The sequence below is a fragment of the Vanacampus margaritifer genome, chromosome 2, assembly GCF_051991255.1.
Source record: "Vanacampus margaritifer isolate UIUO_Vmar chromosome 2, RoL_Vmar_1.0, whole genome shotgun sequence".
NCBI classification, from domain to species: Eukaryota; Metazoa; Chordata; class Actinopteri; order Syngnathiformes; family Syngnathidae; genus Vanacampus; species Vanacampus margaritifer.
The window spans coordinates 20,121,179-20,137,973 of record NC_135433.1 but is presented as its reverse complement, the minus strand read 5'-3'; the positions used below and the strand labels follow the sequence as shown (position 1 = coordinate 20,137,973).

General features: G+C 40.4%; 1 protein-coding gene across 2 annotated transcripts in view; it reads right to left on the bottom strand.

Annotated features, from left to right (window-relative positions):
* rhbdf1a (rhomboid 5 homolog 1a (Drosophila)) overlaps positions 1–16,795 on the bottom strand; it is a 46,785-nt gene that overhangs the window by 7,840 nt on the left and 22,150 nt on the right. Inside the window, exons 2-14 of one of the 2 annotated variants that reach the window (XM_077559056.1) lie at positions 11,379–11,524; positions 10,449–10,588; positions 9,665–9,772; positions 7,415–7,628; positions 6,099–6,305; positions 5,218–5,337; positions 4,982–5,145; positions 3,269–3,520; positions 2,751–2,862; positions 2,590–2,664; positions 1,254–1,415; positions 1,080–1,180; positions 943–1,006 (exon numbers count right to left, since the gene is read on the bottom strand). In XM_077559056.1, coding sequence (XP_077415182.1) covers positions 943–1,006; positions 1,080–1,180; positions 1,254–1,415; positions 2,590–2,664; positions 2,751–2,862; positions 3,269–3,520; positions 4,982–5,145; positions 5,218–5,337; positions 6,099–6,305; positions 7,415–7,628; positions 9,665–9,772; positions 10,449–10,588; positions 11,379–11,495 — 1,836 coding nt within the window. In that variant the 5' untranslated portion in view covers positions 11,496–11,524. The remainder of the gene's footprint in view (positions 1–942; positions 1,007–1,079; positions 1,181–1,253; positions 1,416–2,589; positions 2,665–2,750; positions 2,863–3,268; positions 3,521–4,981; positions 5,146–5,217; positions 5,338–6,098; positions 6,306–7,414; positions 7,629–9,664; positions 9,773–10,448; positions 10,589–11,378; positions 11,525–16,795) is intronic. The other variant, XM_077559057.1, reaches the window with a different exon arrangement.

Genomic DNA, 16,795 nt, shown 5'->3' with positions numbered 1-16,795 from the left:
GAACAGAAACACAAAAACTACATGACACACGGACACACACAGAAAGTGTGAGTAATGCAATGAAATGTGCAAGTAGCGCATCTCCCAGACACCCAAACAATGTGCCTCCAAACGAGGTAAATTAGACCTAAACTGAAATGAACAAAAACAAAAGGAATTGAACTTGCTGTTCCAATACTTATGGAGGAGACGGCAATCCCTGACATTAGAGAACTGTGTGATGCTTAATAAAGCGATTTATCATTCAAAATCAATAGGATTCTTGCTCTGCTCTAGCTAACCAGGCCATTAACTCATTTGTTCCCAAAAACGTATAAATATGTTCTTTTTAAAATGTTCAAGTGTCCCAAAGACGCATTTATACGTTTTTATGTAACGCTAGAGCATATAGAAGGCTTTGATGCAGCCTCTCAACTGCAAAGAACGGTAGACGAAATGGTAGTTATCACACAAACGGCCAGCAAGTGGCAGCAGAGCATAGGAAATGAACCAGGACCGTGTCTCTCGGCTGGCCTGGGAACGCCTTGGGATCCCGTCGGAGGAGCTGGCTGAAGTGGCTGGGGAGAGGGAAGTCTGAGCTTCCCTGCTAAAGCTGCTGCCCCCGCGACCCGACCCCGGATAAGCGGAATTGAAGACGGACATGTTGAAAAAACCCTCAACTACTCAGAATTCTAAATAGATTTGTGAATAATGATGAAACTTAGCTATGTTCTAATGCTAATTGCTGCAAAACGAAAACAGATAGAAATATACTTTTGTTCCTGATGAAAGAAGAGACTTTAATCTTTCTTTTGGTAGGTTTCATGTTTTTATAGCAATAGAGCACAATATTCTGTGGACTTTGCAAAATCAGTCAAAATCCAGTGAAACAGGAGTGAAGGGGATTGTTTTAGTGAAAATGGCTGCGAGTGAATGAGTTATGTAAAAAAAAATTCCACTCACTGGCCACTTGGTGATGTCGTCGGGCCACTCATGCGGCAGGACCGAGGCAGGCTCCAGACATATCCTGACGAGATACGCACCATTAGCAGACCGCGTGTGCTTAACAAAAGTGAATAAGTGTTCTTCAGGATCCGTACCTCGGGTCCTGATGGCAGACGGAGCCGTATTGTCTGTCTTTCCCATTTAGCTGATGTCTGCTGGGATGCTGCGGCCACTTCACCCACACAGCCAAAGTGCTCTGGACGTATAATGGATGAGTCAGAATCACTCACGCTTACTCCGTTGATCTTATCAACGACACAGCAACAGACCGAGCACTGCTCTTCTGAGGTCTGGACGCAGCCAGAACGATCGTTGCGCACGCAGCACGCCGAGTTGCGTTCGATGTTACGTTCTTCCCTGATGAACTTGTGTACTTGCTTGTCCTGCCGCATGCATGGAGAGTATTTGGCCCCCAGGTGGATCAGCGCCTCCTGTAAGGAACGATAATGTTCATGTTACCACGCCACCTATTTACAAAACAACCTTTAAGTCCACTAGCTTAATGATAGGGATAGAAAGATAATCGGCCCGGCCGATATCCAGCATTTTATGAATGTCGGCATCGGCCTCTTTTTTTGTTTTGATGGCCGATATATTAAAAACTGTTATTTTTGCTCCGACGGGCACTTTTCTCCTCCGTCTGCTCTGAGTGAGTGGCTGTTGACTCCCTGCAGCATTGGCTCGCCCACAGCACCATCTGATTGGTTGCTTGTGCAGTGCTAACAGTGCTAACAGCCAATAAGCAGCAATTAGCGGCTATTAGCCCGCGAGCAGCGGCTATTAGCCCGCGAGCAGCGGCTATTAGCCCACGAGCAGCGGCTATTAGCCCACGAGCAGCGGCTATTTGGGAGTTATCCCGGGGCTAGCGCGTGGGTGAGCGGTTAGCTCGCAAATTAGCAGCTATTTGGGATTTAGCGTGCAGGTGAATGGTTAGCCCGCGAGCTAACCGGCAAACTCGCAAATTAACGGCTATTAGGTTAGCTTGCGGGCTAACCTAATAGCCATTTTTTAGCGGCTATTTGGGAGTTATCTCGGGGTTAGCGTATGGGTGAATGGTTAGCCCACGAGCTAACAGTTAGCCCGCAATCTAGCGACTATTTGAAAGTTAGTGTGCGGAAGCCACATTATAGTTGGTGCAAAAGCTGATGGCAAACAAAAAAACCTTTAACATGTTGCAAATCACAAAAGCTCTTTAATAAACATGACCTTGAGGGCATTTAAGCAGTCAAGTGCTGTAGACATCTGCAAATGTCTATTGGCTTCAAATATCAGTTATCGGCCTCCCTGACTACCGATAATCGGTATCGGTATTGGCCTTGAAAAAAGCATATCGGTCTATCTCTATTTAATGGTAATGCTAATTAGCAACAATGTTGCAGTGCTATAAAGCTTTTGAGACATATACTGAACACAAACAGCAACAACTGGCTCAAAGCTGCTTACGTTTCGCTCTGTTTCACATATTCGAACTTAACTTACAGTACAAAGGTTGAAAAATAGAGTTAGCTCTGTACTTGCTATACAGGGGTGTTCAATGATGTAAAATGCAAACAATATAAAAATGCAGCATTTAAATGTGTATTTCCTTGCTTTGTGTGTGCTTACCGAGCCCGGCCCGATCCAAAAGTTCTCCTGCTGTACATACTTGACATTTTCGTATACGCCTTTGTTTCTTAAAACCTGTCCACACGTAAACAAGACGAGACTGTCATGGTTTAACATTACAGTGCTGTCGCAAAAATATCCAAAGTGAAGCGTCCACGTACAGAATCAACCGTCTCGTGCTGGGAGAAGCCCACTGGCGCAATGCCATAGATGCACACTGCCAGGATGGTGATGAGCATGTGGACAAAGGTGATCCAGTATGTAAAAAAAGGCCTGCAAGCAGAAGAGTAAAAAAGAAAAGAAAAAAAAGAATAATAATTACAAATAAAATAAAAATCGCACACTCAAGTAACCAATAGACAAATGGAAGAGCTAACTAAACCAGACAAGAAGAAAAGCATGGTGCTAAATGTTTATCACAATGCTCACATATATTCTTCATCCTGAATCCCTGACAGTAATGGTGACTACTTATTTGTACTTATTAGACTGCCCCCTGGTGGCCACAATGGGCACACCAGAAGAAGAAGCGCAATGAAGCATTAAATAATGTGCTCAAAATGATTAATCCTGAACTATTGTGGGGAAAAACAATGACATCGTCGATTAATCGACTTTTATCACATTATACAGTAGTCAACTACATTTTTTTTTAGTTGGCAGTAGGAAGGGACTGCACCTGTGGTCATCCATGTCCTCGATCTGCCTCTTGACGTAGCTGTCGATGCGCTTGCGGTACGTGCGGTTGGTCAGCTTGCCCACCATGCCCAGCCCGTAAGGTCTCTTCTCGCGGGCGAAAAGCTTCTTGACGGGAACCACGATGCGCTGGCCGCGTCGCTGCCCGTTGACACTCACCACCTCTTGACGCAAGGGCACCTTGGGTGGGCCCGGCATGCCCTCTTTGGCTTTACGCCACCCTCGCTCCAAAGGTCTGCCCGGGATCACAGACAGAAGACAGAAATAATACCTTAATAGCATTTGAAAAGTGCTTATTTGAACATATTAAAGCTATTAGGCACTTTAACATTATTTTTTTAAAAGGCACAGTGTGTAATAAGAGACCACTAGATGTCGCTATAGTAAAGAATGCAGCCGAAGCTAATTTTTACTTTACGTGAGCAAACGAGCATCTCGGTGAGCAACGGCGACTTAGCAGCCAGTTTGACGTTGAAAGACCGAAAGATTTAGCCGGCGCAGCTAACAACAGCAGCTAACGTGAGTTAGTTGGAGCCATAGGCTGGAGTGGCTAACAAGAGCGGCTAGCGGGAGAAGCTAGTAAAAAAACAAAAAGCTAGTAAAAGCCTGCGAGAGCAAAGCAGAATGTGACAAGCGACGGAAGCCCAAATCACGAATCTCTCAGAAAAAAAAAAGGGAGCTCGAATCACGGGATGAACATATGCAGGCCCCAGCTGTGGAAGGTAAGCGGCGGTCGACCCATTGGGTTTGACAATTAATGCAAACACCACATGGGCTACAGTCGCTAAATTGTTGAGGCTCCAACCATGTAAGATTGCTAGTGTAATATTATTAGTGATTACTAGACCTACGATTATATAAAAAAAAATGTATGTTGATGTGGGAACATACATACATACAACATATATTTTTGTATATTATTTAAATCAATAGCGTTTTTTTTTAAATTGAATGAATTATTAGTTTACCACTAGATGGCGCTAGTTTATAGTCACAGTACAAGTCACAGTACAAACTCTAAATAAATTAAACTAAAAAAAGAATACAGCCCTGTTTAGCCCACGCAAAGAAACAAAATTAAAAAACTAAAACTAAATAAATATTAGTACTAATAACTAATTAATACTATAGCTCATTCAGCAATGTTTTATTTTATTTTTTTGCCCAAAGCAAAGAGGCAACTTAATCAGTCAGGTAGGTCTTTGTTATGGAATAAATTATCATAAAATGTGTTTTCTTTTGATCACGAGATGGTCAAAATAACATTTTAAATTGGCAAACACCCACACCAAACAGTTGCTTATTTACTAATTTCCATTCATATCTAAATCACAAGTCTTAGCAAAATCCGAAAATTAATAAATAAATAAATAAATAATTAAATGAATAAATAAATTCATAGTATGCAACAATGCAACAAGCCAAGATTATTTATTCAGCTTGCTGGGTTTTTGTTTTTGTTTTTTGAAAGGCCAATAAATTCAAGAATTGTCAATGGAGTTATCTTAAATTCTTAAAACATTAAAACTCAATATCAATTTAAGATTCATTGTACATTTGATCATCGGATTTTTGTGAAAGTCAGAACATTTTGATTGTGTGGTTGTTTAAAAAAATCCACAAAAAAAACGCACACTGTTGACCTTTTGCTTGAGAATTGCTCTAGTGTAGCGCCATCTACAGGCAGTGGACTCACAGCATCAGGTGACTTCTCTCCAGTGCTGTTTTATCCAGCGCGCTTCCCGTCAGCTCCATCTCATCCTTCTTGTCGCTATGTGCCGCATCTTTCACCGTCACCTCTGATGGCGACTCGAACACCTCGTCTGTATACGTGGACAGCTCTTCGTGCATCAGAACATCCTAACAAAAGAAAATACTTATGGGAGTGCAAATACAGAGTGCATGTGGCGTGTGTCCTTTTGACTGACTTACTCGAGCAAAGAAGGACGTGTCCAGCTCATCGAGGAAGTCGATGTCTTCCTCCACAAAGCTGGCAGGGGTAAAGCTGCGTCTGTGGGTACGTCGCAGGGTGCTGTCCCGTATGGAGCGGCCCTGATACAAAGAATACACATGGATAAGCACTCTTTGGAAAATAAACCTAACCCAATTTGGCTTAGAGCACGTAATGAAGAAAAAGAGGACAATCAGAATAACTCTGTCAATATTAAAATAAAAACAATGACATTTAAATACTACTATATTAACTCATTCACTGCCATTGACGGCTATAGACGTCAAAAATTCATTTGAACTATTTCCATTAGTTTAACATTTTCCCACTTTTGTTAACAAGAATATAAAAACCTAGAAAAAAATGTATTGTACATTTTGAACAGATATAAAATTTGTAATTAATCATGACTTAACTATTGAAGTCATGCGATTAATTACAATTAAAAATTGTAATCGCCTGACGCGATAAAAATAAAAGATTGTTAAAAATTAGGGGCATCAGGCGATTACATTTTTTGATTTTAATTAATTGCATGACTTCACTAGTTAACTCACGACTAATCACAAATTTTATATCTGTTCTAAATGTACAATATTTTTTTCCCTAGGTTTTCATACTCTTGTTAACAAAAGTGAAAAAAAGTTAAACTAATAGAAATAGTTCAAATGAATTTTTGACGTCTATAGCCGTCAATGGCAGTGAATGAGTTAAAATACCAATATTATAAATTATGACTGTATCTTAACAGCTCAAACTTTAAGCTTGCATCCCACAAGTTGACTGCATTTGCAAAGCCAATAAGCCATTTTGAGACAAGATTATAAAGTGTTCCTAATGAAGTGTCAAAACGCCGGCTCACCTTGACGAGCGCCGCCGCCGCCCTGAAGCTCATCTTGGCGACGGACTCCCTCTTGCGTCGGCGGGGCATCCGGTTGAGCCCTGAGCGCGAGCTGGTGAAGGAGCAGAGTGATGCCGCCCCGGGTGTAATTGGTGTCTGGGGCACGCTGTAGCCATCCACTTCCTCAACCATGCGAAAGGCCCGACCGCGAGCCAGCGGGTCGACAATCTAGGGCAAGAATCGGTATTAAATTTGGCCGGCAAGCATATTTTACACCAAACATTTTGTACAGTGGAACCTCTAAAAAAGGTGTGTTCTACAACTTTTTACACCACTGAAAAAAAAAAATTCTTCATGGACCCTCATGACAACATCAAAATATTGTACAGTAGTGTAGTCTAAAGTTTAGTTTAAATATTAACATTAAGATGAACAAAAACAGAAGCATTTTTAAAAAACTACAAGAGATCTTAGTTTATGAATCTAATTTGCTGCGTGATTATGTTCATGAAGCCAAACATTCACATACCTAAGGTAATGTTTCTATTCTAGCCCATACAGTTATGTTTACCTTTTTGTTAGTGATGTGTGGTAAATATTATACAATAGAGAAAGTGAACATTATATTATGAAGAATTACCAGGGCATCTTTGCGAGTAATTCACTGTGCTTATTATTTCTTTACAGCACAGTTTATGTTCACCGTGGTTACCACAAGCCCAAAATGGCTGCCACATCCCACAATGCAACTTTGTGGGAAAGCCACGTTTAGATGTCCAAATAACACTATTGCTACTGCAGTCATTTTGGGGGATATTTTCCCCAATATATTTAAAAAATATTTAAAAACTATACAGTACATAGTTTTTTATTATGATTTTAACAGATACTATAAATGCTAACCATTGTCCAAGATGGTAGCATTAAGCTAGCAGGGCCTTTCTTGAGGCAGCTGTTTGGTTGTTTTAAATAGATATCATGTACTTCTTTGTTTCATGTTTAGTTTGACTTTGAACTTCAACTGAGCGTGGCATTAAATGACATGAAGTCTCTTTTTTGAACAATTGTTGACAATTCACCAAAGCACTGCTTATTGTGAAGTGAATGAGCCAATGATGTTTATGTGGCATGAGATGAAGCACAACTGAGCTGAGGATAGTTACTGCAAATAGATGAATTATAATTTTACATTGTACTATTAATGATGAGGCAGTTCAACGCTAGAACATCCATCCAAAATACATGTTTTCATGATTAAAACCAATGATTAGCACCTTGATTGTGTTGACCTGGAGGTGCCACTGTATTAAAGAGAGGCAGCGATGCTTTATTTTTACCTTCTGCATGCCATGCGACGAGGAGGGCACATACAGCGGCGGCGGCGTCTCGGTGCTGGCTAAAGAGATATTGTCCTGGCTGGGCAGGTCCATCTCGCGGATCACCTGCGGCTTGAGCTTGCCGTAGCGCAGGCTGCAGTGGCGGAGGCTCTTGCGCTGCCATTTCTGTGTGGCGTCGCCATCCTTGCTCACCCCGAACCAGTCGGCCGTGCCCCTGACGCCATAAGCAGCCAGCGTTCAGTTCACCGTCACAAATAATTATGGCACTCATGATAAGATAAGAGCATAGTGCAAGACACTTCCTCAGATGTCATAACAGAAGTGTGAGGGAACACGTCTGGGCATGTTTGTACAAGAGTAGCATGTCACACAGACACAGTGACATAGACACAGACACACACAACACTCACACACCCACATTTGTACTTGCACATGAATGCATGTCAGGGTTGACCAAAATATTTTTTTAATGGAACCGACCGAGAATTTAAACTATTTAAAGTCCTGTAATATTTGTCACATTCATTTAGATTCATTCATTTTTTTCCTTCAAAAATTGGCTCATTAAAATGTTTCTAATATTTTTTTTTGTAATTGTGAAAACACTATTAAAAATATATATTTTTACATATACTGATCATTTCAATAAAACATGTTTTTCTTTTAATTAAAAATAATTAAAATGAGAACAAATTATTATGTTCTCACGAAATTTATCATTCGTATATATATAATATAAAGTAGTCCGGCAAGTCGGCTGGGGTCACGAAAATAAAGAGTTTTTCTTCTAAAAAACAATTTGTGTTCAAAAGAGTGATAAATTCGTATCACAAAACTGCACATTCAAAAAAAACCTCACTTCATTACCGCCAGGCTCTATTTTTTTGTTCGTATCACTGCGCGGCGCGCTTCATATCCAGCTGACAGACGCGCATGCGTTCCACCGTAATTAGAACTCTGAAAACTCACGATAACATGTCTGACTACAACGACAATGTCTTTAGCACAGAGCCAAGGATGTATCTTTATGAACCAGAATATACTGATGCCGATATTCGTCAGACGGAATTAGAACGGGCAGAAAGAGAGAGCGAGAGCGAGAGCGAGGATAAATAGAGATGTGGTACAACTTGATCAGCTGTAGCCCTGAGAGAACGGGTGACTGTCACTGACAAATGGGGTGCACTTGTTTCGGGGAAATATTTATTGGTACGGCCCGGGAAATCCCGCGTCCGCACCATTTTTACATATAGAACAATATAATATAGTGTGACGTATCACAAGAACGCTGCCAGCAGACGTGGTTGGTAATCTCACCTTTTTATTTGTCTTCACACAACCGGCTACTGTTGGCCGCAGCCGACGCCGAACACAAGAAACTTTACTCGTTACCAACAATGTATGGATGAGTCCCTTTCCACCGCGAGACGTGCGATGCGTTCACAAACACTCGGACACAAGACAGAATGTGTAACACAGGAACACACCTTAGTTATATACAAGCTTATAAAGTTTATGCAATCGCAACGTTATATAGTAATGGCTCTCATCCTCCCTTGGCTCTCTCGCGTCAGGTAAACACTTCCAAACAACTTGGTTTGTGCGCGTCTGTCAGCTGGATGCAGTGCGCCGCGCAATGATACAAACAGAAAAATAGAGTCTGACTTTTTTCTAATGTGCAGTTTTGTGATGCAAATTTATCACTCGTTTGAACACAAATTGTTTTTAGAAGAAAAACGCTTTATTTCTGACCGCAGCCAACTTGCCGGACTACTTTCGTCTCGACCAAAACCGGACCAGATCTCGGGTCACAGGACGCTGTCAGCGGGAAGTCAGTGCTGATTGCACACCACTTTAGGTGAGGATGCCATACAGATTCATGGCCAAAAACCCGAACTATCCCTTTAAAGCTGCACTTTGTAACAATTTGCCCCAAAATATCTTTACAATAGCCTTTTTATTGACTTGTTGGTCTCAGAATTCTCACTTTAAAGTCAGAATTCTGAGATTAAAGTGAGAATCCTGCCAACTTTTTTTTCTCTCTTCACTGGCCCTAATCCTCTTCCGTATCGGCCACAGGAGGCAGTAGTGATTCGAAATTCAATTTTCTGCATTCAGTAGCTTTAATGTGAACACATATCTATTGTAGCAGTGCACAGTGAATGTTAAAAACAAACCAGCAAGGACATAATATAAGTGCCCATATCCAGCACCACGTGCACTTTGACAAGTGGGGGCTTCCCTGCATACCTGAGCAGGGTTCTGGAGAGCGAGTGATGCTTCCTTGCGCTGCGCCGGGCAGCTCGCTGGCCCTTTACGGGCACCGTGTTAATCCGTTCAAAGTGAACCCTCCTGCTGCTGTCGCCGGGCAGGAAGAAGGTGCAGAGGGAAGAAGAAGAAAAAGGAAACAGAGAAGAACAGGCAGTGAGAAGCAAGAGTGCAGCGATGGAGTCATCAAGCGGGGGCCAAGCAGATGGTTAAAGCGGGGTAGCAACAATCGGGCGGATTCAAGCAATTTTCCTCCCTTGTGATACAAGTAAGCGAAGGCCAAATTCTTGGATGTTCGAAATAAATAGCTACAGATGACGTGATCAAAAAAAAAAAGCACCAGAAGTGCACATGTGCGTAGTAGGAAAGACTCTCCATCTACTAGCAACACAAGCTAACTTTAGCGCCTCACTACATACAAAGATGAGTCACTTAAACACACTTCCTTGACACTAATTACTAACTACTACTTTTCCTATTAGCTAGAGGAATTTGGTGCTATCTTGCACAAAAACTAATAGTAAAAAAACAACAATATGTATTTTGCTTGAGCACCACCTAGTGGCTATATGTGCACATGCCTGATCATAAACAATGTCTACTGTAGATCAAAACATTTGTTGATCACATGTTAGTACGCAGGTAAGGACAAGATAATTAAATCAAAACCAGCCGTTCAATTTGCATAAAAAGACAGAAACAAAGGAAAGGGTGAGAGGTTCTTCTCAAGCAAGTGTATAAATCAAATCAACCGCACTGGCCTCACCTCTTGATGGTCTGCGTGATGGATGACTGGCGCTGCAAGACCGGCCGCCGGCTGTCAAAGAAGTCTCGGGGAGGCGATTGCAGGTGAGACGTCTCCACCGGCATGCTGATGCTGCGTAGGAAGCCCTGCCTCTTTGTTGGCTGCAACAGGTTGTAAAATTAAACATCACACTCCAGCCCACACACGTAGCTCCAGTTGCATTTATTTATGTTTTCTTTACAAATATATTGGCAAAAATGTCCAATTTTAACAACAAAAATGGTAAAAAAATAAATAAAAATCAGTTGGTAATAAATAAATAAATAAATAAATGAAGACACCATAAACTTTCCGATTATATAGAAATATGTTTTATATTTTATTTTATTATCAATTATACGGCCATATTTACATTCATTTAATATTTTTGATAAAGCAATCAATAAATAAAAAAAATTCAAAGCACACATTAAAAGAAGAATACCTGAAAGAAAAGACCCGTCATTTTTGATAACAATAACCTATCAATTAATAATAAAATATATTTCACAACATATCCATTAATTAGCTAATAATTAGAAATATATTGTAAAAGCCATATTCAATTTATGATGATTTATTCAATCATAGTTATTAGTTATTTACAAGTAAGTATATTAAGTATATTTGAATAAATTTATGGCAACTTGAAAACAAATATGAAAACAAAGTAAAATTAAATATCTCTTAGATTTTCCTTTAACATTTGCTGCACTCTTTGAAGTGAATTCTACTCCTAGTGATTCTAATTATTATTTGTATTACCATCATTAATATTATAAATATTACCATCATCGTTATGACCATTAGAGGTCAACGAGATAAAAATATGTTAAATGTGATTACCAGTGGTAAGGCTATTCTAACGCATTTGAAATTGTGATTACTATTATTAAGGGTACTATGAATTACCTGAACAAAAGTGGGCGGCTCGTCCATTGACATCTGAGTGGTGGGAATGTCTAATCGCAGCCATGGAGGCTTCTTCCTCTGCAGACTGCTAGTACTCTCCCGCCGCGCTTCTGCCATGTTGTGTGTCTGCACCACAGGCCTGCCAGCTACACACACACACACACACACATTCAAAGGAGGGAGAGGAGAACAACATTATGTAATGTGTCACTGCAAGCATCAAAACTCAAGGAGGACCAAGGATATGACTCGCAGTACAGATTGACTCCACTAGAAGGTGCCGTTGACACTACAAACGATTTTGTAGGAACTTGAAGGAACTTTTGTTGGAACATTGCGTGTCAGTACCTAAATTTAGTCCCTGGGAATTTTCTTGGGGACCCAAATGTGGACAGAAGTATGCAGATTGCAATTGCATTCCACCCCCGGGAAGTGGAAATAGAAGAACAGCGCTATGCCCACATTTTAAAACATCATCCACCTCCACTCTAAACTAAAAGTTGGACCTTCTTCCAGGGACTAACAAGTGTGAGTGCACACTGGGCCTGTTGACAACAGGAGGTGCGCAATAAAAGCTCATCGCCTCACAGGCAGGCCTTTTTTACTGCATGTTTCACTTCCTGTCTTCTACTTGTAAATGCCGACAACAAAAATAGCGTTCTTCATCAATCTAAATGTATTTAGAGCGGATAAAGATGCAAAAATATCATGCGTCTCTCCCCCCCTCCTTTTTTTCTCTCTCAAAAACAACGTGTACATGTGATGTAAGAAAAGAAAACCCTTCTGAGTTATTACTGTTTGAGATGGAAATATATTATAGCTCCACACAATCAAACCCAGGAGCTCTAGAATGTGAGGAAAATGTACTAACTACTATTCCACCGTGCTGCCAGTATTCAAATTGTTGTTCTAGTTGGCTTTTACTGACATATTGTGTGGTCACATCTTCACTATACTGCATAACACATTGAAGACAGTCCTCATCAAGTGGAGAAAAATAAACAACAATGACATTATGAACCCCCCCCCCCCAAATTGATGGAAAGATGACAAGAAAGCTTGTCAGCGAGGCTGCCAAGTGGCTGATAGCAACATTATTGAAACTTTGGAAATTTCTGGAAAGTACTGTACTAGCCATTAAGTACCTGACATCAATTTCTCATCTTATGTATAAGTCTGGCTGTGGGTAAAGTAGCTAGGTGGAAGCTTACAAAGAAAACAAACAAACACTTAAAACGTCGTGGGAAAATATGTTATACTGTAATACATTAAATTTTCTATAATGCTTGAAGCACTATACAAAATGGATATACTGTAATTATCCTTCCAGATAATGTCATCACAGTCACGTCCTCACTTGCCCCTGCTGTGCTCCTACAGTGCGTGTTCCTTGCTGTGGACCACATCTGCCTTTCCACTGCCGACTGACTGCAAGTTTCTGAGCTTCTGCTTTCGACCGAGTGACAATTGAGTGGATGTCACACAGTGGTAGTCGTGAAAAAAACCACAAGCAAAAATTACTTTGCATAGGGCCACATCATTAGATACACTTGCACCATATAATACCAAATAATAATGCTCAATTTTGATTGACGTCATTTAACAATACTAGTTGTTTTCATTACATTACAGTACAGTTGTACGCCACTTCAAACCGCAACCATAATAATAAACCTATTGTTAAACTAGCCAAGGCAGAAAAAAATGATGTAGTGGTACATTCCTCCCTTCTACATTAGTGGCTGAGATTACATTAGCAGCTGCAGTTGATGTGCAATATATAAACTGGTCACCAACTGCCAGACCAATGAACAAAGGCTAGGAAGGAAGGTCTTGAGTTTGGGTAAAGCAAGGTACACACACACACACTTTTAACATAATAGCCGTTAAATCATGAAAGAAGACTCAACACATGATGAGGAGATAAAAAAAAACAAAAAACATAAGCCACCATGCATATGGGCTCTGCGTGTATCCCACCACACGCATAACCATATCTCTCCACCCACAATCATGAATCAGGTTTCACATTTACAATGGTTGACAAGACCTTTTCCCCAGATAGGGAGCAAAAGAAAAACACTTAACATAACCTACATCACAGGATAATCACTCAGGATAATGTTTTAGAGACATCCAATGATCTAAAAGGACGAAAAGGCTCAAATTTGCCCCAATTATTAGAATACAGTGTTCCCTCATAGCACTGTTAGACGTGGGCGAGTTCAAGGCAAACCTTCATTTTCATAATGCACGGTTTTGGTGCAAGTGTGCGAGTGAGTGTACCACAGTTTGGTAGAGGCCAAATCGCATATTTACGAGTGCGCCACCCATCACTTTTTGAACAATTTAAGCTAACATTAAGACTCGCTTCCGAGGCAGTTCACTAGCTAACTAGCATGGCTAACCTCAGCTTGTTTCCACTCTGTTACAACACAAAGCGGCGATGACTGGGGAAGTAGCTACTCATTTTCTGAGAAATGCGTTCTCATAAATTTCCCTGTTTGTAATGTTTATTGTGTTTTGTGAGTATTATTGTATGATGTTTGTATGTATTGCTGCTGCAAGTGAGTAAAGAAGCAGTTGTTGTGAGAGTGGCTCTTTTGTGATTAAGGGCTATATAAAGTAAATAAACTTGACTTGAACACAGTCACAAAGTCCAAGTGTTGTGTTTAAAGCATGTGGGATAAATATTACAACACTATATATATATATATATATATATATATATATATATATATATATATTGGCTGACTATATCACATCTGTTGTGGGTGGGTTTGGAATGTATCAACGGTAAATGGGGGGTTCACTGCACCTGGCTTAAGCAGTTCTTGTGTAATCCTTCAATTTGAAAGCAATTTAATGTTCCCAAACAGCATTATTATCTTTGCAAAGGCTTATTCTTTCACTGTATTTACCAAATTGTGAATAGCCTCATCACTTGGTGGTGTCATCTCAATAAGAGCGCTCTCTCGCATCACAGTCACACTGCTGTGGCACAGCCTGCCTGCTACAGTCATAGACGAAATTATTGGAATTTTTCCAGAAAATACACCATTTCTCCCAGAAATGGTTGCAATTACAAATGTTTTTGGTATCAATGTGTTTCTGTCTTTGATGCGCAGTGGAAAAACACAAAAAAAGATGATGAAAAAATCCAAAATTCACACAATTTTACACAGACTGCAAAAACTGGGTTGAACAAAATTGTTGGCACCCTCAACTCAAAATTTGGTTGCACACCCTTTGGAAGAAATAACTGAAAGCAATCACTTTCTATAACCATCAACAAGTTTCTTGCACCTCTCAGATGGAAATTTTGGACCACTCTTCTCTTGGAACTGCTCCAGGTCTCTCACATTTGAAGGTTATCTTGCAACAACAATTTTGAGATCTCTCCAAAGGTGTTCAATGGGATTTAGAACCGGACTCGTCGAAGGCCACTTCAGAACTCTCCAGCGCGGTGCTATTTGAGGTATGCTTTGGGTCATTGTCCTGCTAGAACACCCAAAACAAGCAGATTTCATGACTCCTTGCACATTGTCAAGGCACCCAGTGCCAGAGACAGCAAAACAAGCCCAAAACATCACTGAACCATCACCACGTGTGACTGTCGGTACTGTGACCCATAGTCTGCAAAACAGCTTGAAATTGTGTGGAAGCTGACCGAGGTTGTTATCCACCATTGGAACTAAACTGCAATGCATCCTTCCGTCAATTTTTCTTTTCCGTAGGGATATTAGCCACAGTTCCATGGGTTATGAACTGCTTGATTAGAGTACGCACAGTCGACAAAGGAACTTCAACATCTCTGGAGAAGGTCTTGTATCCTTGAGATTGTTTATATTTTTCAACAATTTTGCTTCTGAAGTCCTCAGACACTTGATTTACCCATAGTTCTAAAAGGGTGCCAATAATTTCATCCAGCCCATTTTTTGCATTCTGTGAAAAAAAAAAAAAAAAACTTCAGCTTTTTTGTCTTTTTCCAATGCACATCAAGGAAATAAACGCATAGATACCAAAAACTTTTGTAATTGCAACAATTTCGGGGAGAAATTTCTGTTTTTAATTCTATTTCATCATTCGCGCAAACGGCAGAGTTCGCTGATTGCACAGATCAGATAAGAGCACAGACACAACTCAACGTTTTCCCTCCCTGATAAACAAGTTTGGTTGCTCAGGATTTGATCGATGTTGCCTCCTGGCAAAATGGGTGGCTTTTTCTTTTGTCATCGTCGTTTTTTTGTTCCGCACACACGCTTCTGCTATTGCTTCAGGCTTCTTCCCTTAAACTCACCTTCTCCCGCAATCTGCCTCCAGTATTTCACTGTGCCAGGAATTTTTAAAACCTAAACAACAACAATAAGACGAGTACTGGTAAAAGAGAACTACACCCAACTTCCCAACAACATCACTCAGGATGTTTTTAAGCAAATCTGCAGCACTGCAAGGGGAAAACATACACCAATTTGACAAAAATATTGAGATGTGTGAACTAAGCAATTAGGAATTCTACATTTGAGGTGGTGCCAATGAGAATAAAAATAAAGTTACACACACAAAAAAAGATCAGTCTTTCATATGCCTTGGTCTTAACTCATTCACTGCTATTGCCGCCTATAAACGTCAAAAATTCATTTTAACTATTTCTATTAATTGAACATTTCCCCCCTACTTTTGTTAATGAGAGTATGAAAACCTAGACATTTTGTTTTTAATAATCTTTTTTTTTTTTTAAGAAAAGATTATTAAAAATTAGGGGCGTCAGGCGATTCCATTTTTTTAATTGTAATTAATCTAATGGCTTCAATAGTTGATTAATCGCAAATTTTATATCTGTTCTAAATGTCCAATAATTTTTTTTTAGGTTTTCATAATCTTTTTTAAAAAAGTGGGCAAAAAAATGTTAAACTAATAGAAATAGTTCAAATGAATTTTTGACGTCTATAGCCGTCAATGGCAGTGAATGAGTTAAGTTCGCTGTTCAGTACACTATTGCTATCTCCTTTGATGCAAGTTTGCTTACTCCCGCACGTTCTCCTCAACATGTCTGCTCAACTGGCACTAGCCTGCACATCTCTAGCCTCGTTTCTCATCTCTTTATGGCACAAATTGAAATTGCGAGGCCTCAAGGCTGCCGTTCCCTCCAGTGGCAGCGATGTCCTTGCTGTGGAGGGAAGTCGCAGATGAACGCGCGTTTGGCACCTACTCAAGCTGGAGGATTAGCCTCTTTCATCAGCGAGGGCACACTATCTGCTCACGGCCACATTCACACATGAGAAAACTCTTAAAAAGCGCCTTGCCGTTTTTCACAGCGATTTTTTTCCCACCCAATTACCCCGCTTGAGTCGTAATCTCACTTTCAAGGCGATGTGCGTTTTATCGCACTGATAGGCGGCGTGTTTGCGTTCCAT